This window comes from Malaclemys terrapin, chromosome 8 (genome assembly GCF_027887155.1).
Source record: "Malaclemys terrapin pileata isolate rMalTer1 chromosome 8, rMalTer1.hap1, whole genome shotgun sequence".
Lineage (NCBI taxonomy): Eukaryota > Metazoa > Chordata > Testudines > Emydidae > Malaclemys > Malaclemys terrapin.
In genome coordinates this window covers 58,069,761-58,093,681 of record NC_071512.1, presented here as the reverse complement: position 1 = coordinate 58,093,681, position 23,921 = coordinate 58,069,761, and the positions used below count along the sequence as shown (strand labels likewise).

The 23,921-nt window shown below is 41.7% G+C and overlaps 1 protein-coding gene across 2 annotated transcripts in view; it reads right to left on the bottom strand.

Annotated features, from left to right (window-relative positions):
• HMCN1 (hemicentin 1) overlaps positions 1 to 23,921 on the bottom strand; it is a 338,886-nt gene that overhangs the window by 44,130 nt on the left and 270,835 nt on the right. For both annotated transcript variants that reach the window (XM_054038112.1, XM_054038111.1), the window contains 9 exons: positions 21,712 to 21,793; positions 18,825 to 18,961; positions 11,810 to 11,951; positions 10,594 to 10,738; positions 9,977 to 10,104; positions 9,255 to 9,411; positions 7,082 to 7,203; positions 6,716 to 6,880; positions 6,420 to 6,527 (listed from right to left, as the gene is read on the bottom strand). In XM_054038112.1, coding sequence (XP_053894087.1) covers positions 6,420 to 6,527; positions 6,716 to 6,880; positions 7,082 to 7,203; positions 9,255 to 9,411; positions 9,977 to 10,104; positions 10,594 to 10,738; positions 11,810 to 11,951; positions 18,825 to 18,961; positions 21,712 to 21,793 — 1,186 coding nt within the window. The remainder of the gene's footprint in view (positions 1 to 6,419; positions 6,528 to 6,715; positions 6,881 to 7,081; positions 7,204 to 9,254; positions 9,412 to 9,976; positions 10,105 to 10,593; positions 10,739 to 11,809; positions 11,952 to 18,824; positions 18,962 to 21,711; positions 21,794 to 23,921) is intronic.

Here is a 23,921-nt window from a genome sequence, read left to right as displayed (position 1 = left end):
CCAAAAGAGGAACCTGAGGAACCTCTTGTGGGTTGGGTGAACGTCTTTGTGAAAGTATGCATCTTTCATGTCGAGAGCCATGAACCATGTACTCTCCTATAAAGAGGGAATTATTGACACAAAGGAGCTCATGTGGAATTTTAGTTTTCAGATCATCATGTTCAGCTGTCGTAGACTGAGAACAACAGTTACAGAAAGGTAAGTAACCATTTATTTTTCTTCTAGTGATTCCACATGTCCATTCCATTGTAGATGACTCACAAACAGTTTGAACAAGCGAACTTGGAGTCTACTTGAACAAAGATTGAAGAACAACTTGTCTGAATCTGGCTTGGTCTCTGGATTGATGAGAGATGGCATTGTGAGAGGTAAAAGTATGGAGCGGTGACCAGGTACCTGCCTTACAAATATGCAGAATGAGAATCCTGGCCAGAAAGGCTGCACAAGTCACCTGTGTCCTAGCTGAATGAGTCACCACTCTATCCAGAGGTGTGACATCTGTCAATTGGTTGAGACTGGTTGGTCCTTTACTCCACCTGAAATGTTAGACAAAAATCTGAATGGTCTAATCCAGACTGTGCAAAAAGCCAATGCTCTTCTAAAAGCTAGAGTATGAAACTTTTCCTTCTCATTACTCATATAGGGTTTGGGAAAGAATATTCATAGATAAATCTCTTGATTTAAATTCACATACCATTTTAGACAGGAATTTAGGGTGAGGCCGAAGGAAAACCTTTTCCCTAAAAAAAATTGCCATAGAAAGGCTCTGATACCAAAGTTCATAGCTCTCCCACATTTCTGGCAGAGGTTATGGCAACCAGGAAAACTACTTTCATTAACATGAACAGGGAAGAAGTCACTAGTGACTCAAAGTGGGGGGCCCATCAACTTTTGCTAGTACTAAATTTAAGTTCCACTGCAGAACCAGATTATGGTTCTGTGGGAATAATCTAAGACAGGAGTTCTCAAACTGGGGATTAGGACCCCTCAAGGGGTCACGAGGTCATTACATGGGGGGTTGCAAGCTATCAACCTCCACCCCAAACCCTGCTTGCCTCCAGCATTTATAATGGTGCTAAAATATTTAAAAGGGTGTTTAATTTATTAGGGGGGGTCGCACTCAGAGGCTTGTGATGTGAAAGGGGTCACCAGTAAAAAAGTTTGAGACTCACTGATCTAAGCAAATCTTTTAGAAATGTGATGGACACAGGGTTTGAAAAAAAATGACCAGTTATCCATAGCCACCAGATGAACTCTAATGGAACTAAGAGCCAATCCCTGTTGCTTTAGAAAGAAAAGATAATCCAAGATATGCCTCTCAGTGAGGACCAGACAGAGAATCTCTTCCATTTAGCAAGGTAAGTAGACCTAGTCAAAGTAGGACTTCCTGTACCCCCTTAAAGCAAACTTCAGCAATGAAGCATCCACATAGTCAGGTGGAGAGCCTGAAGGTTGGGATGAAAAAGGTGTCTGTTGTCCTGGGAGATAAGATTCACCTCTCTCAGGAGAAACAGCAGAAGTCTGACCAATAGTGCTAATAGGGTAAAAAAAACAGTATTGACAGAGCCATGCAGGGGCTATCAGATTAAGGTGAGCAGAATCTTGCTTGACTTTGGATAACACTTTGGGCAGGAGAGGAATGGGAGGTAAGGCATACAATAGGGCATGAGTCCAGTACTGATCCTGGTACCCCACACTAAAAAGATAGTGTTGTAAAACACACCTATAACTAATTATTTACAGAACCACTATACAATACTAAACTAACACTACAAGGTACTATATACACGAAAGGATATGAAAAAAAAACAAGTATCAGAGGGGTAGCCGTGTTAGTCTGAATCTGTAAAAAGCAACAGAGGGTCCTGTGGCACCTTTAAGACTAACAGAAGTATTGGGGGCATAAGCTTTCATGGGTAAGAACCTCACTTCTTCAGATGCAAGTAATGGAATTTTCCAGAGGCAGGTATAAATCAGTATGGAGATAACGAGGTTAGTTCAATCAGGGAGGGTGAGGTGCTCTGCTAGCAGTTGAGGTGTGAACACCAAGGGAGGAGAAACTGCTTCTGTAGTTGGATAGCCATTCACAGTCTTTGTTTAATCCTGATCTGATGGTGTCAAATTTGCAAATGAACTGGAGCTCAGCAGTTTCTCTTTGGAGTCTGGTCCTGAAGTTTTTTTGCTGTAAGATGGCTACCTTTACATCTGCTATTGTGTGGCCAGGGAGTGTTGAAGTGTTCTCCTACAGGTTTTTGTATATTGCCATTCCTGATATCTGACTTGTGTCCATTTATCCTCTTGCGTAGTGACTGTCCAGTTTGGCCAATGTACATAGCAGAAGGGCATTGCTGGCACATGATGGCATATATAACATTGGTGGACATGCAGGTGAATGAGCCGGTGATGTTGTAGCTGATCTGGTTAGGTCCTGTGATGGTGTTGCTGACCTACACCAGCAATCACTTAAAGACCAAAAATTCTCACCCCTTGGGTGGAACAAATTAATGCTTCTCAGCCCTCTTAAGCGTGGGAGGAACAGAAGCAGGAGTGTGCCAAACTACCTTTGCTGTATGCATAATGGCCTTGTTAATGGGGAGGGCCACTCTACAGGCTGCAGCATGTCCAGTAACCTGTGCTGAGGATCCTGGACTTCCTCAAGGTGAATCTGTAGCTCTGCTGACCCCCTGGGCATGAGCTCTGGCTATTATTTAAAGTCTTCCAGTGGAGATGGAAGACAACAAATGGTGAAGACTTGTCATCTGGTGAAGACAAGAAGATTGCTCCCAGAACCAGCAAATCCAGCTCATCTTCCTCCTCCAAATACTCTGATGGGGCTGGTTGTGGGTGGCAATGGCAAATAGGGCTTATGCAGTGATCCTGGGAGTCTAGGGTAGGAAGCCCACAGCCCCCCAATATTGCCAACAGATGGATCAACTGGCACTGGAGGACCCCAAGGCATAGGGTACAACCTCTTCATGAATTGTGTCTGGTCGGAGGCTGGAAGTCTAATCTTCGAGGACTTCTGTCTGGTACCGCAGAGACTCCTGTGGTGCCTCTGACTCATCCAAAGAGAAATCCAGATCCTGCAGTACTGGCAGAACCTATGGTACCAAAGGTTGCACCTTGAGGCTGGCAGGTGGGATAGGAGAATGACTCTGCGTCCCGGGGGTAGTCTCTTCCTCTGGTATAATGTCCTGGAATAAAGCCTGTCTCAACAGAGAGGTTAATGCAGATAGGGAAGAAAAAAGATGTCCTCCGGGGTGACTTAGGTCTCAGACTACCCTGGGGTGAAAGGACAGTCCATTGCTGGAGCTGGAGCTTTCTTGGTCACCCATGACACTTGGCTCCCTCAGGGCTGTGTCACTACCAGTACAGTAACTCCTCGCTTAACATTGTAGTTATGTTCCTGAAAAATGCTACTTTAAGCGAAACCATGTTAAGTGAATCCAATTTCCCCATAAGAATTAATGTAAATAGGGGGGTTTACGTTCCAGGGAAATTTTTTTTGCCAGACAAAAGACTATATTTTATATTTATTTATTATTATTATTATTTTATACATATATATATATATATATATATATATATATATATATATATATATATATATATATATATACATACAAACACACACATACACACACACACTATAAGTTTTAAACAATGTAATACTGTACACAGCAATGATGATTGTGAAGCTTGGTTGAGGTGGTGAAGTCAGAGGGTGCCAGAGGTATTTCCCAGGGAATGCCTTACTGCTAAATGATGAACTAGCACTCGGCTGAGCCCTCAAGGGTTAACACATGGTTGTTAACGTAGCCTCATACTCTACAAGGTAGCACGAATGGAGGGAGGGGAGACAGCATGGCAGAGAGAGAGAGAGAGACGTGCATTGCCCCTCTAAGTACGCTGATCCCACTCTAAGTACATTTCCTTTTTAAGTAGCTCAGCAAGTTAAGACAGCAGCTGCTGCCAGCAAGCTCCCTCTCTTCTGAGCCCTGTTGTGTCCCCCCCACCCCACTCTGTGGAGATGGCCCGATGGGGTAAAGGAGTGGGGGCCAGGAGCAGGGGGGAGGGGGACACCCTGACATTAGCACCCCTCTTTCCCCCTTCCTCTTGCACAGCAAGCAGGAGGCTCCCAGGAACAGCTCCAAGGCAGAGGGCAGGAGCAGCCAGGGCCGTCCTTACCCATAGCAAAGTACGCAACTGCGTAGGGCACCAGGAAATTTGGGGCACTTGCACAGCTGTGTGCTGCTCCAGCCCCTGCTCCGGCTCTTCCCCAGGGCCCCTGCCCCACTCCGCCCTGCCTCTTCCTGCCCCTGCTCCGCTCTAGCCCCACCCCTACTCCCCTGAGCTCTGCAGCAGGGCCGGGCCTGCACTGGTGGGAAGTGCAGCGACCCGGCCCCAGCTGCGCCGCCGGTGAGTGCTGGAGGGTGGTTCCCCCCTACCCCCAAGCCAACCCAGTCCCCCCCCACTCATCACCCTGCATAAGGCCCCAGAATTGCTAGGGACAGCCCTGGGAGCAGCACACAGCAGTCGGGGGAGGGACAGCTGAACTGCCCAGCAATTGATAGCCTGCTGGGCAGCTGCCACACTGGGAACTTAGGAGAGCGGAGAGCTGATAGGGAGCTGCCAGTCCATCCTGATTCCAAGCCCCACCAGCTAGCTCCAATGGGCTGCTCTTTCTGCATGCAGTGGACAAAGCAGGCGGTTGTCAAACAACATTATAAGTGAGCATTGTGCAACTTTAAACGAGCATGTTCCCTATAACAATGAAACAATGTTAACTGGGATGACTTTAAGTGAGGCGTTACTGTACTGCATTGGCTCTAGAAGTGGATGGGAGAACCTGGAGCTGTTTTTCCTGAGTCTTCACCATCAGAGCCAATGTCAGAACCGTCAGAGCCATACCCTTGCGCACCTCCTTCTCCAGCTGAAAAGATATACTCAGGCCTAAGTCCTCAATGCCCATGTGTACTGGCTCTCCCAATTTTGACATGATCAGGGAGGGATCCTCTCTCTTCAGGGCAGTTTTAGAGAAAGATGACTCATCCCTGCATCTATGAGAGTTCCCCTTATCATGTGAAACTTCCTCCTTAGGCTTAGCAGTCTTAGCCTCCGTCCCCAAGCTCATGCTTGGAGGGGTACTGCCTGCTTGCTGAGACTGATATACAAGGGGATGTCCTCAGTCCAGAACTGATTGGGGTCCCATTCCTTCGCCATCATATATTTTCTAAGTCTCAGTTCCCAAACCTCATGAATTCTGGGGGAAAAGGAGCGTCAGATGCTGCACTTGGCAGAGATGTGAGCCTCACCCAGGCAATAGAGGCAGAATTGATGTTTGTCACTCACAGAAAAGGAGAGGGCAGGAAACACAATTTTTGTACCCCAGGACACTGGGCACAATCCCAGACTTCTTCAGGGGTGGGGGGGAAATTCCATGTGGGGAACAGAAGAGGGAAAACCTATGTTAGGCTACACTATAAAAACTACAAAACTGCTAAAAACTAAATATACAATATCTTTAGAGCAATGATGCAGTAGAAAGGAGCTGAAAACATCCAAGATTCCGACTCAGACCAGGTAGTGCTAAGAAGGAACTGGACAGGCGTCGACCCACCCCACCTTTTATGCCCTCAGTTTGGCGCTCAGGAAGAGCTAGGGTGCATGTGTGGGCCAACGGATACTGCTTGTAAAAAAAAATTCCAGACTCAGCTCCAGGTACACTTGCATACTTACGTGTAGAATACACATAGTGTATATTGAAGAAGTTGTAATATTTTTATGGCTGGAAAATAAAATGAAGACAAATTGTACAATGTGAGAGGCTAAGAACATTTAACTATTGAAGGCTGGATTCTATTATCCTTTTGATGAGCCCAGTAGGACTACTCTTGCATAATATGGAACTACTCAGCATATGGATTATAGAATTTAGCCCTGCGTATTTAGTTCACCTAATGAATCTATTTTAATTAAGCAAAACAACAAAACAAACAGAAAAAATCAAAGCAGGTCATACCTGTCGCCAGATCATAATATCTTAGGCATTAGAGTTGGAAAAAGCTATCAGATCATTTAGTTCATGCCTTCATCAATGCATGATTGCTTTCTACATTGTATTCCGAGTGCTGAATCAGTCTAAATTTAAAGAGCCCACGCTTTGTAGCTTCCACCAGATACAAATAAATTTATGCAAGGTCAAATTTTCACACACTTACTTATGTTGAATGGTATCTTACTCCACAAGTAGCCAGTATATCTATGAAACTACTCACATGAGTAAGATACTACTGAACATGAGTAAGACTGGCACGATGTGGTCCCACCATTATTGTGTGTTATTATTCTAACATTTTCTTTTCAAAACCAACTAAAGCTGTTTATAAAACATGTTTCTATTCAAGTTCCCACCTCACCCTGAACATGAAGAGTAACATGTCTGTGTGCAGTGCCAGCAGCATTCCGGGCCACACATGTATACCTTCCTGCATGGTCTAACTGTGCAGCAGTTATTTCAATTGTTCCTAGGGCAGAAAAAAAGAGAATTCATTATACAGTATTGTAGTATATTATACTTCTTACGTTCAAAGAAAATAGAGAAACCATAATACCGTTTAAGAACCCTAGATTTTTATTTTAAAATATTTACAATGAAAATAGTAATGCACCTTCTTCTAGCATTTTCTGCATCTACTCAAATCATGCATAATACCTGAAGACAGAATCCTGTAGCCATCTCCTCTGGGAAGGAGCCGTATCCCATTTTTGGTCCAGTGGATTGAGGGGACAGGAACACCCGAAGCAGTGCAGGAAATTACTGCTGGAGACAGTTTTGTTACCAGAAGATCTGTAGTTTCATCTGCTATGGATGGGGGCACTAAAGCAAGGAGAACACTGTTAGGATTATCGACCATTCTCATGTCATATAGAGGTTTGCATATAGCAATGTCCTCTTTCTTAACAAGAGTAAAAGCTCAATAGAATAAGCATCAAAATTACAGTTCTCATTTAAATAAAGGATTGTCCCGAAGACATTTGTGGTGTCATAATATATGTGCATTTACAATGTCTGCTTTACCTTGTACAATGAAATCAATTGTTCTTTGATCCTCTCCTGCATCATTTGATACAGTGCACACATAGACTGCAGTGTCATCCACAGTGGGAGAAATGATTAGTAGGGAACCTGAAGACAAAAGCCTGAAATAAAGCAATTAAAAGATATTGAAACATCTCTTCATTCAGCATGTTGTCAGTCCATTGAATTCATTGCCACAAGAGGTCAGATTTTAATATTGTTGCTGGATTTTAAAAATGGCTGCACTATTTTATATATTTAGTATTCATACTGCAGCTGCATGGACTAAAGATTTGACTGAACACAGGACTTTCTGTTCTAAAAGCACAGACCCATAACTATGAACTAAAAGGCAATCTGTTAGTTATAGAATTGTTATAGAAAACTCTGTGAGACAAGCCAACAGAGGATTATATAATTACAGACATGCAAACAAGTCTGGGATTTCACAAGAGAAAGAGAAAGAGAAAGCTCAGCTGAGCTTCAGTTCATCTGCAAATTTGACAGGATTAAACAAAGGCTGTGAATGGCTATCCAACTACAGAAACAGTTTCTCCTCCCTTGGTGTTCACACCTCAACTGCTAGAAAAGGGCCTCATCCTCCCTGATTGAACTCACCTCGTTATCTCTAGCCTTACTCACTCTTGCTTGCATATTTATACCCTGAACCGGGAAATTTCCACTATATGCATCCCAAGAAGTGGGTATTCACCCATGAAAGCTCATGCTCCTATAAATCTGTTAATCTATAAGGTGCCACAGGACTCTTTGCTGCTTTTACAGATCCAGACTAACACAGCTATCCCTTTGATACTTGACAATAGAAGACAATGGTACAGAGTCACAATGTTACTACAGTAACATTAATGGTAACATTAATTACTTGCAAATGGCAACTGTAAACATTTAATGGAAGTTAGGTAAGAAGTCAATTCTCACATTTCAGAGTGTAAGCTGAGCACTATAAGGGTCAGGAAAGATTTCCCACCTACACAGTAAAACAAGAGCACACAGAGATGGAGCTCTTTACATGGGGATCTCGCTGCTCTGGCATGGAATGGGAGTCAACACTGGGCAGGGCCGATTCCAGGGTTTTGGTCGCCCCAAGCAGCCAAAAAAAAAAAAAAAAAAAAAAGCCGCGATCGCAATTGCAGCAGCAATTCAGCGGGAGGTCCTTTTCTCCCAGCGGGAGTGAGGGACTGTCCGCCGAATTGCTGCCGAATACCTGGACGTGCCGCCCCTCTCCGGAGCAGCCGCCCCAAGCACCTGGAGCCGGCCCTGACTCTGGGGCCCCTAACCCATTGCCAGTATCCGATTAAGAGCTCTCTGTGGGAGTGGAATCTGGGCCACTATGGGGAGCCAATGTTTGGTGGGGTCATGGCCAAAAGAAAGCAAAGTGTCTCTCCCATCATCCCTTTCCCGTAGGTCAGCCCTGACCAGAGAGAATCCCTCGCAGCCTGGCTTTGGTGGAGGGTAGAGATATGAGACACTGGGGTTCCACAGTAATAAAGCCACAGGGTTTGAATGGTATGGGGTTTGCTCCCACCACTCTTTCAGCCGGGGAGCAAACCCCATACCATTCCAGGGGATCCTCAGGAATTTTTCTCACCCGTGGCCATTCTTTGTGCATCATTGTGTCCCATCTGGCCAAACAGCTGCAAACTGAGAACTAATTGCTGTTCTGAGCTGCAATAGTTTGCTCTTAGCAAAAGTTAGTACCTCACTCTGGCAAAATCTAAATGTTTCCAGGGTCTACAGGGCCCATATACAAATGGGATGTCTGAGTGTTTCTCTCTGGTTTTCTCAGTGTTTCCACCAACCAGGAACATAAATACCATGAAAAGAGCATATCTTACATTATTTTGACCTCTTCAGTGGATCTTAGAGGTGAATAAAAAACATTAAGTCAAATGCAAATAGGGACACCTTGTTAAAATACAAGGCAAAGAGTAGAACTTTATTACTAAACATGTGTACATCAGGTGGCAGGAATGTTTTATTTAAACCAGTTCACCAGTAAACCAGTTCAGTACTACTAACAGTCATGCAATGAAGTTTGTCTATTTATTTAAAAGCAAATTTTAAATTAAATTAAAATAGGCCAAACCAATCTCAGAATAGATTTGCACCAGAGATGAATTTAGCCCACAACAAAGATTAGAGCATTTCTCACCTGTATGTATTCTGATTCTGATCAACATTAAGGAGATGCCCATTCTTCTTCCAACTTATTGCTGGCCTGGGGATTCCACTGGTGTCACAGGGCAGGGTGGTTTGGACATTTACAGTAACTGTAATATTGGTGGGTCCAGGAGCGATAGATGGAGGAACTAAAGAATATATGAAGCCCAGGTAATTTTAAGAGAATGTATATTTTTTCAAGTTGAACTATTTGAAACTATCCTTTTCTGTAGCATGGATCATTTGACATATATAAATTTGCCAAAAAAATGCACTCGGGAATGTCTCTCAGTTCTGTGTATATTCTGTTGATGTACACACACCAGTTAACAAAGAACAACTGTTTTTTCTGTTCACAAATATTTAGGCAGTGTTCATAACACGCAGAATTTCTAAGGGCTTACAAAAAAAAAAAAACTAGAGAGAAGCCTTAAACAAAATTCCAGATGTGAATAATCCTGAATTTTGGGGACATCTATATTCTGTGCATGGATCTGACTTTCATTGATCCCTTTCTCTATAATGGCCTGAACCTGTGTCCCAGATCCAAATAGCCCAAAGCCTGAGAACTTGAAAAGCAGGCTCTGAGTTGCTTTTCTGCTGTTCCAGTCCATTATTAATAAAGATAGATTTCAAGATTCAGCAACAATCAAGAAATCCAATGTGTCCAGTTTTTGTAGAACATTTGTGTTTATCTGAAAAAGAAATATTTACCCTGGATCTGTAGATCAATTCGCTTGCGTTCAGTACCAGCTGTATTGGTTGCCATACACAAATATCGTCCAGTGTCGGTAACGTGTGCTGTGTGAATGTACAGGGAACCATCCTCTAACACTGAATATCTAAAACAAAGTTATAGGCATTAATTTAATTTTTCATGGCAGGAACTGTGGCTAAGTTGTGAGAAAAGAGAAACAGAAGAACACAGGGGGCACAAGGGTAGGCAAAACGTGTAGCACCTTAATTTAGCCATATATAATTTTCCTTTTTGAACATATTATACTCATTCTGCCTTGAGTCTGTCTTTCATCACATCTGCTACACCCCTTACAAAGTAATTATGAAAACTGACTCCTACAATGACTTTCAAATGGAAATATATCAGCTTTGTATATGTTATGAAAGAGATTTTTATTATCACTCATTTAAACTGAGAAAATCCAAGTGATGAATGAATACACACTGAATGAATGAATACTAACATTAATACTGAGTTTGTGAATGTAAAATTAATGCAAATAAAATCCCAAGAGATTTCACTCCAAGTCTTCTATTACAAATACATTGTTAAAAAGTTTCTACAGAATGTTATTCTGACCATTAGATGCTACCTGGCATTGTTTCCAGCAAAAATAGCCCCATCCTTTCTCCATGTAATTCTTGGGGTTGGCACTCCTTCTGCAACACACTCCAGAACAACAGACTTATTTATATTCACAACAACTGTCTGAGGACCACCTTTGATTGTCGGAGCAACTGTATAAGAAAGAATTCCACATGATATTAGAGAGAGAGCTGTATTCTGAACTGTTTTAAATTAGACCCATGGGAATGTCTGCTATGACAAAGGAATTGTGCCCCCATGAGTGTACCAACAAGCTTCTTTAAATTTAATACAATACATGAAAGCTGGTATGCTGTAATGGAAAATTAAAGAAAAACTTCTTATCTTTTACAAATTAAAAAGATGATAGATTTCTATGCCACCTACTAATGATCTTAAATTGTTAGAGCTGGCACATGGCATGGTCTCAGCACAGGGGAATGGACAAGATGACCTCTTGAGATCCCTTCCAGCCCCACATTTCTAAAATTCTAAAATTCTTTGATATCTTTTAAAAATCAGGAAATCAAGTAGGACATTGAGACTAGCTGTTCCAGACTATGTTTTATTACACGCAAACCATTTGTTTGAACTGAATCTAGGATTTTGACTCTGGCATGAGAGACTGAAATTAGGTCTTAGCCCTCTCCCCATAGCTGTACTTCAAAATTAATATCTGTGCCTTTGCAGACTGCAGTGTCTTGTAGTAGTATGGCCCTGTCTTAATAAGAGAAAAACCCACTCTGAGCCATGTTAACAATCTTATTGGGAAATTTATGTGTGGCCAGGAAGGTCCTATGCTTAGCCTCCCTTCAGAGCTGTTTATTCATTTTGTTCCATGCATCAACCAGAAAAATATGCGATAGAAGCAATTCAGACATCACCCTGCTCAACGGAAACCAAATGCCTCATCTCTGCAAAGCACCTCACCCTAGACCTACAATGGCATTAGGCTTCTAACTGGCACTGATTTCAGTGGAATATCTTTGTGGATATGGGCCCTATTGACTTTTATAACACAAACACACATGGGGGCAGAAGGAAAGTTCCCTGGGCTATCTTAAAACATTCTTTAAAGTATTTTTTGGATTGATATATTAACAAAATTACTATACTTTTGCTTATTGGTTGTGAGGAGTCCGGTAAACATATTCCACCTTTTCCAACTCTCAGACATACTGTGCAAAGATTATAATAGTTAAGAATTAATCCATATTCTTTACCATTTACAGTCAGCACAAACTTTCTGGTAGTTTTTCCTGCTATGTTACTTGCCACACAGGTATAGCTCGCTGTATCACCTAGGTCAGCATTATTGATCTGCAGATATCGGCCACTGGATAGGATGCGGACTCGAGGAGTTGCCTATGGAAAGTTCAACAAGTAGAACTAATTTTACCATGGTTTTCCATTGTACTGAAAATTCATGTTACAAAGTAATAGGAGGTTTGATAGGGTGGCCATAAGAACATAATGGGTCAAATTCATTGATGGCTTAACATTCATTCTTGGTGAAGTTACAAGGATAAACAAGGGAGACAAGGGGGATGGGGTAACATCTTTTATTGAACCAACTTCTGTTGGTGAGAGAGACAAGCTTTGGAGCAGTTTCCTAGACCTGAAGAAAAGCTGTGTGTAAACTCAGAAACTTGTCTCTTGCACCAACAAAAGTTGATCCAATAAAAGATATTGCCTCACATTGTCTCTCTCTTATCCTGGGACTGACACAGCTTCCTCAACACTGCATGCAACGATAAATAAGGCTCTGTTACATCTCTTAGAAAATTTAGTTGAGTTTTAAAATATTGATGGCAAATTATAGACTCAATCATGAATTCATTACTCAGGAATTTTGCCTGAACTGGGGATTTGTGACCAAAACGATTAATTATAAATGGTTTTTTTTGGTTTTCATGTAAGATGGCAGTTTGATGGCACAAAATTGAAGTGCATTCTTTATCCACACCCAGGCATATCATTGGTAGAAGAAATAAAAGCTTTCCCACACTGCTCTTTCAATGTGCCACAGCCTTGACTTAAAAGAATCATTTCCATCATGCAACAGATTAGCCTCTACATTGAGACTGCCTGCAAGGATGTCAAAGGTGGTACGGATCCCTGTCTGTTTGGCACTGCACTGAGTGTGAACAGATTGTGCAAAAACAGCTATTAGATGTGAATTGCTTTTGGTCACTACCAGTCTGGACAAGATTTGTACTGGTGTACTATAGTACTGCCAACTCCAAGTGTTCAAACCATCCAAGGGCCCACACCATCCTGAAACTGGCTTAAAAATCACGACGGGTTCTTTTAATACTAAATTTGGTGTTAACTTCTCTTATGGTTTCTGAACCTTTAGGCCTCCAATTCTGCAACTCCTTCTCTGCAGGTGGACTCCAGGCTAGTACAGAGCTCCACTGAAGTCAATAGGGTCTCCCATAGTCAAAGGGGTCCACCCATGCAGAACAGATTGCAGCACTGGGGCCCTAGAAGTGAAATAAGCCACCTCCCATTGCCAAGCTCTTGGGCAGAGGCTACTTAAAATGCCGCATATTTGTAATAACTGGTATTTTTTGTATATTTGTATTTACTCCTCTTACATATTTCAGCACAATTGCTATGACCTTAGAAGCATATTATATATATATATAATAGAATAGAAATTAATTCACTGTCAATGCTACTAAGTAGTTTTAAATATAGTACCACATATATATGACAAAACAAAGGCAAGAAAATTATAAAAAGAAGAACAGGAGTACTTGTGGCACCTTAGAGACTAACAAATTTATTAGAGCATAAGCTTTCGTGGACTACAGCCCACTTCTTCGGATGCATATAGAATGGAACATATAATGAGGAGATATATATACACACATACAGAGAGCATAAACAGGTGGGAGTTGTCTTACTAACTCTGAGAGGCCAATTAATTAAGAGAAAAAAAAAAAAAAACTTTTGAAGTGATAATCAAGCTAGCCGAGTACAGACAGTGTGATAAGAAGTGTGAGAGTACTTACAAGGGGAGATAGTCAACGTTTGTAATGGCTCAGCCATTCCCAGTCCTTATTCAAACCGGAGTTAATTGTGTCTAGTTTGCATATCAATTCTAGCTCTGCAGTCTCTCTTTGGAGTCTGTTTTTGAAGTTTTTCTGTTGTAATATAGCCACCCGCAGGTCTGTCACTGAATGACCAGACAGGTTAAAGTGTTCTCCCACTGGTTTTTGAGTATTTTGATTCCTGATGTCAGATTGTGGAAAAGCAACATCACTTGCCACATAACCTCAGCCATGCTGAACACAACGCCATCTACAGCCTCAGAAACAACCCTGACATCATAATCAAAAAGGCTGACAAAGGAGGTGCTGTTGTCATCATGAATAAATTGGAATATGACCAGGAGGCTGCTAGACAGCTCTCTAACACCACATTCTACAGGCCATTATCCTCTGATCCCACTGAAGATTACCTAAAGAAACTACACCATCTGCTAAAAAAACTCCCTGACAAAGCACAGGAACAAATCCGTACAGACACATGCCTAGAACCCCGACCAGGGGTATTCTATTTGCTACCCAAGATCCATAAACCTGGATATCCTGGACGCCCCATCATCTCAGGCATTGGCACCCTAACATCAGGCTTGTCTGGTTATGTAGACTCTGTCCTAAGACCCTACGCTACCAGCACTCCCAGCTATCTTCGAGACACCACTGACTTCCTGAGGAAACTACAATCCATCGGTGATCTTCCAGAAAACACCATCCTGGCCACTATGGACGTAGAAGCCCTCTACACCAATATTCCACACAAAGATGGACTACAAGCTATCAGGAACAGTATCCCTGATAATGTCACAGCTAACCTGGTGGCTGAACTTTGTGATTTTGTCCTCACCCACAACTATTTCACATTTGGGGACAATATATACCTTCAAGTCAGCGGCACTGCTATGGGTACCCGCATGGCCCCACAATATGCCAACATTTTTATGGCTGACTTAGAACAACGCTTCCTTAGCTCTCGTCCCCTAACGCCCCTACTCTACTTGCGCTACATTGATGACATCTTCATCATCTGGACCCATGGAAAAGAAGCCCTTGAGGAATTTCACCATGATTTCAATAATTTCCATCCCACCATCAACCTCAGCCTAGATCAATCCACACAAGCGGTCCATTTCCTGGACACTACTGTGCTAATAAGCGATGGTCACATCAATACCACCCTATACCGGAAACCTACTGACCGCTACACTTACCTACATGCCTCCAGCTTCCATCCAGGACACACCACACGATCCATTGTCTACAGCCAAGCTCTAAGATATAACCGCATTTGCTCCAATCCCTCGGATAGAGACAAGCACCTACAAGATCTCTATCAAGCATTCTTAAAACTACAATACCCACCTGCTGAAGTGAAAAAACAGATTGACAGAGCCAGACGAGTACCCAGAAGTCACCTCCTACAAGACAGGCCCAACAAAGAAAATAACAGAACACCACTAGCTGTCACCTTCAGCCCCCAACTAAAACCTCTCCAGCGCATCATCAGAGATCTACAACCTATCCTGAAAGATGATCCTTTACTCTCACAGATCTTGGGAGACAGACCTGTCCTCGCTTACAGACAACCCCCCAACCTAAAGCAAATACTCACCAGCAACCACACATCACTGAACAAAACCACTAACCCAGGAACCTATCCTTGTAACAAACCCCGATGCCAACTCTGTCCACATATCTATTCAAGTGACATCATCATAGGACCTAATCACATCAGCCATACCATCAGGGGCTCGTTCACCTGCACATCTACCAATGTGATCTATGCCATCATGTGCCAGCAATGCCCCTCTGCCATGTACATTGGCCAAACCGGACAGTCTCTACGCAAAAGAATTAATGGACACAAATCTGACATCAGGAATCAAAATACTCAAAAACCAGTGGGAGAACACTTTAACCTGTCTGGTCATTCAGTGACAGACCTGCGGGTGGCTATATTACAACAGAAAAACTTCAAAAACAGACTCCAAAGAGAGACTGCAGAGCTAGAATTGATATGCAAACTAGACACAATTAACTCCGGTTTGAATAAGGACTGGGAATGGCTGAGCCATTACAAACGTTGACTATCTCCCCTTGTAAGTACTCTCACACTTCTTATCACACTGTCTGTACTCGGCTAGCTTGATTATCACTTCAAAAGTTTTTTTTTTTTTTTTTCTCTTAATTAATTGGCCTCTCAGAGTTAGTAAGACAACTCCCACCTGTTTATGCTCTCTGTATGTGTGTATATATATCTCCTCATTATATGTTCCATTCTATATGCATCCGAAGAAGTGGGCTGTAGTCCACGAAAGCTTATGCTCTAATAAATTTGTTAGTCTCTAAGGTGCCACAAGTACTCCTGTTCTTCTTTTTGCGGATACAGACTAACACGGCTGTTACTCTGAAGAAAATTATAGTTTAGTTCCCAAACTGTACTTTAATTATAATCCTCGTGATAATGAAAACTCCACTGGGTCCTATCTTTAAAAAACAAAATCTACTGCTCTGTTAGGGCCTGATCCAAAGCCCAATTAAGTCAATGAAATGACTCCCACAGACTTCAATGGGCTTTGAATCAAGCCTCTCTAATGTATCTATTAGTTAATACTCTTAGGGCCTGATCCTACATTCCTTGTGAACCCAAATATCGCAGTCAAACCATTCCTAGAAGTATAGTAATGTCAGATACACCTTTTGTTCTGCTGTCAGAGATGATAATGGTGCACAAACATACCATTAAACAAACACAAGATTTAAGATTTGGTTATTAGAGACAGAATAGGAGAGAAGATTGAAGTTTTCCCAATGGAAGAAGACAGAACTAGTAGGGAATGAAGTTTCATTTAAAAGCTCATAAGAGGGTATAACTAAAAACAATGATGATTTTCAATTAAAATAATGCTGAAGTACTACCATCCAAAAATCGGTATTTTCCAAAAACTTCCCTCTCCTCATTGTGAAACTGTCCACTTTTCCCAAGGCAAAGCAGGATTACTCTTTCCACTCCTGGGTGTACCTCCCTCTGTGTTTCTTTAATATTAGTGGATGACAGTCCTCCCTTGAGGTCAGGAAAGCATTTGGCTAATTATGTACACAACTTGAACATCTCATTTTTACTTATTAGGCAAAAGTGATCTGTCTCCAGTCAGACTTCCAAGATCAAAAAAAGAAAAAGATAACTGTGCCCCAGAAATATGGGAGATATATGCTGACATAGCTACACTCAACCATGGAAAGAGTAGTGGGGGATAAAGGAAACCCAAATCTTGTCGTTGCACTTCACCTGGCAATTTTTTTACAAAGGTATGTGTGGACTGCACAGTTCTTTTATTAGAATGGTGTGAATGTAGAGCAGCTGAGATGTTCTAAATAGCTCTGCAGACTGAAGTCCTCTATTGACCCACAAAATATGTGCAGGGTAGTGGAAGCATCAGCATCCTGCCAAACTAATATGCCTCAACCCTAACTTGAAGGACTCAGTTCAAGGGCTCATAGTAGGACTGGTTAATACTTCAAAAATAATTCCCAAATGTCATGTGAATAACTGATTATCTTTCAACACTATTCGCAAAACATCTTAATTTTTGTTTTCTGCAAACACTTGTATGAATGATTTTTTTTCTTTTCTTTTTAAACATAGGAATGTTGACAGAAAACAAAAGCCTCAAATACTTTTGCAAATATGTTTTCCAGGAAGGTATATGTCAGAAGCATTCATGCTGCCTTCTTCCAATCTCTTTCCAGCCTCCTGTTTATAAAAGCTTGTCATCCACGTAAGAAGTAGAAATAATACCAGGTGACCTAAGTGGTCAACTATGTACCACGAAGGAATAGCACCCAAAGGAATTGTGCTTATCTCAGATATAGTGACTGCAGGAGCTTTTGTTGAAGTGGTGCCCTTCCTGTCTCTAGACTATCCCTCAAAGGCATAATCCAGTACTCATTTAGCATCCAATATTATTTTGTTCTTTAAATATACATTAAATAAGAGTCTTATGGATAGGAATTTATTTCTCTCTAAAGAGAATAAAAGAAACCTTCTTACACACAGAGGACAGTGGAACACTCTGTGAATCCCATGAGCACTCTCTATTTCCAAACATTTCTTCCTTTTATTGGAACTGGACAAGTGAAGCTGGAACTGTCAACAGCCTATTTGTACTGGAACCTTTTTTGGTGCAGTCATGTCTTTGCCAGTTAAAACACTCATGTTCTTTGTGCTAACTCAAACTTAATGTATAAGTATCATCCACTGTTATTGGGGTGCGGGGGGGGGATTAGGGGAAGACAACGAGGGGACGGACACTTGAGACACACACAGACAAAGAATGTCTGTGCTCATCCTAAATGGATTACAGTGAACCAAGAGGTCATGGATGAAGTCTGGAAAGGGACCAAAGTTAAGGGACTAACAAACTGATGGTTCACATGGATTTACCTTTTTCTTTCTGAACAATTAAAGGGCCAATATAAAGCAAAAACCTGAGTTTGCTCAGCACAGTCTCCAGGAAACCCAACATGACATTAGACAAGGCCAAGTAGTCCACTGGGAAAGGGCTATGTGATTGAAAATCTATGTGGCCCTACAATGGATGATGAGCAATAGAAAAGTCTCCAGTTGAACTACTCTGTTCTTCCTCCTTTGACTTAACCAATAAGGATGTGATGCCTCACTGCCACTGCATTAAATTCTGAGTCAATAGGTGCATTTGGTGCAAAATTGTGATGATTAGCAGAGATTAAAGTAAGCTACTTATTTCTCTTCAATTTAAAGAAATTTCTTTCCTTTCTAAATGTTACTAGAATATGAAGATTCATAATATACCAAAGTTAAATGTATAGTGTAATCTTTCTCAGCTACCTTTCCTGGGAAGCCATTCAGGAGTATACCGAAGGCTTCTAGGATTGCTCAAAGGATCCAGGAGGAGCAAGGGATCCCCCTAAAGGAAAAGAGAACAAATCACAGCGGGATGACCAGTTCATGAGGTCACTGTCTTCATGTACTTGTTTAAGTCAAGTTGTATTTGGACCAGGGCTACTCAACAACCTTCTCTTGACCTCAAGGGACCACAGCTCAACTGTGCTGAAGGAGCAAGTGAGTAGAATCAGAAATTTAAGTTCATGCCCTTTGTGCAGAATGCAAAGATGCGACAAATTTGTGAAAATAACATAGCAAATGTACCTGTAAACGTTCTCCATCTTTAAGCCAGGTGATCGTAGGAGGTGGCACTGCATCTGACTTGCACTCCAATATAACTTGTCTGTTCTGCAACACAGTGAGATCCTGTGGCCCACTGGCGCCAGCAATGTTAGGGGGAACTGTTAAAAAAAATTGAGAATAAGAAAAGCATAACAAATATGAACTTTAATTAAAACATTTCTATGGATAGAATCCCAGTGTGTAATTCTCAAACAAGGTTTTGTGATATACCAGCAGAGCAGCAGTACAATTAACTGCTTATGCTTTTCATTGCCAATATCAGGTCTGGCTTTTATCTGCAAAATATATCACCCTTATTTGACTAGCTATAACCCACTTCCTAAAACCGCATGTCACAAACCACTAACTGATGGAAATTAGTTGAAAGTCCATTCTCTGTGAAGAAACCAGCACTTAGCCAGATGAAGTCAGGATACCTCAAGCTCCATAACCCTCTTCATCAACAGTCATTCACTGGATAAGCAAAACCTTGATTTGATAAAACTTCTTCACTGTAGGAAGAATTCATGTAGGAATTGTGCAAGTCTGCAAGAAGCAGAAGGCTCACTCATCTGTGAGACATCTTTTGTGAATTTACTTCTGCTACCATATAGTCATTTAACACTGAGTTTTCTCCCTAGGGCAGAGAGGAAATTATTTTGCAGTGTCTTATTCTTCAGAGACTAGATTGACAAGAGCTAAGGTCTATTCTAGATCTAGAGGAGCTGACATACTGATTCAGCTGCCATTTCTTTTATTTTTTTTTATATAATATGAAATGTATATTGTAAATGTGTGTATACACACACACACACACACACACATGTGTGTGTATACACACACACACACACACACATGTATCCTGTCCTCTTTATTCCTTCTCAGTCTTATTGAAAAAGGCCAAAGGACATTAATTCCTCTAACTTTCTTTGTTACTCTGATTTCCATTATAATTGCTTGTGTTTTATTTTAAATAACTAAGTTTGCAATGTTCCATCATAACTGTGTCATGTTCTGAATAGCTATATTATATACAAACATTAAGTAACTACACTTGATTTCATATCCTCTTTCTGAGGAGGTGTATTGTCACTTCTGTTTTCGTGACCCTCAGTATACAGATTTATAGATTCCAAGGTCAGAAGGGACCATTGTGATCATCTAGTGTGACCTCCTGTATAACATGGGTCATAGAAAATCCTCAAAATTATTCCTAGAACGTATCTTCTACCAAAAACATCCCGTTGTGATTTAGAAATCACCAGTGATGGAGACTCTACCACAACCATTGGTAAATTGTGCCAGTGGTTAATAATCCTCACCGTTAAAAATGGACTCCTAATTTCCAGTCTGAATTTATCTAGCTACAACATCCAGCCATTGGATTGTGTTATACTTCCATTTGCAAGAATGAAGAGCCCATTATCAAATATTTGTTCCACATATAGGTACTTATAGACTGGGATCAATTCACCCCTTAATCTTCTTTTGGATAAGCTAAATAGCTTGAACTCCTTGAGTCTTTCGCTATAAAACAGATTTTCCCATCTTCTAATCATTCTTATGGCTCTTTTCTGAAGCCTCTTCAGTTTTTCCAGAATACTTCTTGAAGTGTGAACATCAGAACTGGACACAATATTCCAGGAGTGGTCACACCAGTGGAAAAAAGATACATAATATAACCTTTTTACTCCACTGAAGATTCACCTTAGTTAGCCCTTTGGCCAAAGTGTCACACCGGGAGCTCATATTCAGCTGATTATCCAACATGATCCCCATGTCTTTTCCCAAGATAGAGTCCCCCATCCTGTAAGTATGGCCTTCATTTTTTGTTCCTAGAAGTGTGACTTTATATGTCACAGTACTGAAACGCATCTTGTTTGCTTGCACCCACCTTACCAAGCAATCCAGTTTGCTCTGTATCAGTGACCTGTCCTCTTCATTATTTACTATTCCCTAATCTTTGTATCTTTTGCAAATTTGATCAGTGATGATTTCTTGTATCAGGGGGTAACCGTGTTAGTCTGTATCTACAAAAACAACAAAGAGTCTGGTGGCACCTTAAAGACTAACAGATTTATTTGGGCATAAGCTTTCGTGAGTAAAAACCTCACTTCTTGCATGCATCCGAAGAAGTGAGGTTTTTACTCACGAAAGCTTATGCCCAAATAAATCTGTTAGTCTTTAAGGTGCCACCAGACTCTTTGTTGTTTTTGATGATTTCTTGTTTTCTTCCAGGTCATTGTTCAAAATGTTAAATAGTGTAGGATGAAGAACTGATCCCTGAAGTACCATCCTAGAAGCACATCCACTCAATGATTCCACATTTACAATCACATTTTGGCACCTATCAGTTAGCCATTTCTTAATCCATTTAATGCGCTATGTTGATTTTGTATCATTTTAGTCTCCTAATCAAAATGTTATGTTGTACCAAGTCAAATGCCTTATAGAAGTCTAAGTATAGTGCATCAATTACATCTGTCTACTAAATTTGTACTCTCAGTGTTTCCTTTCATTTGTTTATCCTTTTCCTTTTATAATTTTAGTGTAGTTAATTTGTAAAAGGGAAGGACTAATAACTAAATAACCTTAAAGGGTACTACCAACTCCACTTCCTCTAAAATAGGTCTGCTTTGTTACAGAGGTCCTTACTTAGGACCTAGTCCTTGGATCTTCTGTTCTAGAAAGGAAATGACAGATGCAGTCCAAAACCTGGTAAGATCACTGAAAATGGTACTCGAAGAGTTTTTTCTTTGTCAGGCATTATTCACTAGATAACTTTTTCTAGCTTTTAAAAGCAGTAGATAATTCAGTATTAGGCTTATAGTATTAAAGCATGCTTTAATTGTTTCCAGATCAAGCTTACCATGCACTCGTACTAGATATTCTTTATCATCATCTCCTGCAGGACTAGATGCCAAACACGTATATCTTCCTGTGTCTTCCACCTAAAGGACACCCAGATAACTTTAGTAGAAACTTCAGAATATGGGACCAATTCAATTAAAACAGCAAAAGAAGTAGTGATGTTCGCAATTGTCTTTGATTAGCAGATATCGGTTAAAAAACACAAGGGAAACAGAAGAAAATGGACAAGTAATTCCTGAGAGAGTAAGCAACCAGAAATATTTGAAAGCTTGTTTATTTTATTTGGGGTAGATTGTGGCCATCAGGCCACAACCCTTTGTAGAGGTGGTGTGCAGCTGCAGCATCCCAGAAAAAAAGCACCAGGGCTAATGTGCTTCGAGCAGATACATTCTCTTCTGGTGCGGCTCTCTGCAATGAACAATCATTAGGATGGAATAGATTGTTCTCTGAATGCATCAGCCCATACAATGGGCCAGCATGGGACGAAGGGGAGGAAATGGAACTCTGCCTCCTCCCCAAACCTTTCTTGGCATCTTGCTCCCTGAGAGAAGGTAGCACTAACAGTGCCTATGCTCTCCAGAGCACGGGAGCACACAGATGGCTATTATGAAGAGGTCCTTTGCCTGCCTACAAGCTTTTTGGCTCTCCCCTCTCTCTGCTCTTGCACAGCCATGCAATTACCTCTCTCAATCTGGCCTTTACATAGGTATTCTTGTAAAATGTATCTTTCTGCCCCCGAGAATTATTTGAGTTCTCAAATATTTACTAACATCTTTATTATCTTCTGTGCCTCATAAAAAAATAAATAAAAAAAAAAAATAATGGAGATATCCCATCTCCTAGAACTGGAAGGGACCTTGAAAGGTCATCGAGTCCAGCCCCCTGCCTTCACTAGCAGGACTCATAAATCGTTCTGTGTAAAGTCTTGGAGGTGGAGGGAGGAAGGGGTTTATCATATGAGCAACAACAAAATATTAGTCTGGATCTGTCTTTGTCCAACTCTTCCCATGATACTGCATGATAACTACAAAGTTGAAGTCCAGCTGTCTTCATAGTGATTAGGGTATGTGGTTCTAGTTTTTTAGGGGGGGGTTTAAGTCTCGGTTTAAATTGTCTGAGTTGATTGGAATTTTTTCTTGTATGGTCTTTATTAGTTTCTCAGACCACTTCCTTTCCTAGTTCCTATACAAATGGTTGTAAATCCTAGTTCGCTTGCCTCTGTGGTCCATCCATGTGTAAAACAAGGGGGAAGGGATCACAGACAATAGAAGAAAAACAAAAAAATAGACAGAAGAGCCAAAAGGGAGGGAAAAGAGGAGAAAAACAGAGAGGTAGCAGGGTAGATACAGAAATTAAGACAGAAGGGGAAGATACACATCAGAGTCCCCTGTGCTGTCTGCCCTGCTGCCTCAGGATGCTCCACTGAAGGCAGTTCAAAGGATTCTGGAATGCATTTGAGAGTAGCTTGGGCAAGGAGAGGGAAGTGCCAAATCACAGTGTCAACTATGGTATCAATGCACCTGCAGCTGGGTCAGGGTTCAAAACAATGAGGCAGAAAGTGAAAAATATCTTGTCCAGTGCAACTGCAGGGGGGATTTTGCGTAGGCAGAACGTCATTACCCAGTTTAGAATTTGGCCAGTCAAACTGATTAACTCTCCTACTCCGCGGAAAAGCGTTGCAGGTTCATTAATGACCACAAGTTGTCAGGACCTTGGCTTTACACCAATAGAGGGATGGTACAGCATCTCTTAGCATTATGCTGGATTATAGTTTAAAGACTACAGTTATGTCTATGAATGAGGGGTGTTAGTTCCCTGTTTGTGTACACTTACTCATGCTAGCTCTCATCAAGCTAGTGCAAGGATAAATAGCAGTGTAGCTATGGTCAGGGCTGGCTCCAGGCACCAGCCGAGCAAGCTGGTGCTTGGGGCGGCAGCTTGTAGGAGGCGGCATTCCGTCCAATCCTAGGGCAGCACGGCCGCTTTTTTTTTTTGTGGTGGTGGTGGTGTTCCGCTCCAGCCCCCCTGTAGGGGGCGGCGGTGTGGAGGATGGGAGCGCCCTGTAGCAAGCCCAGCAGGGCAGCCCACGTCCTTCCCTCCCAGCCGACCAGAGCAGCGCAGAGCCCTCCCGGCAGGCGGCGGGGCCAAGTGGCAGTGCCGACTGAAGCCCTGGCCGCCCCCCTTCTCTCTCTCTCCCCGCTGCTCCCT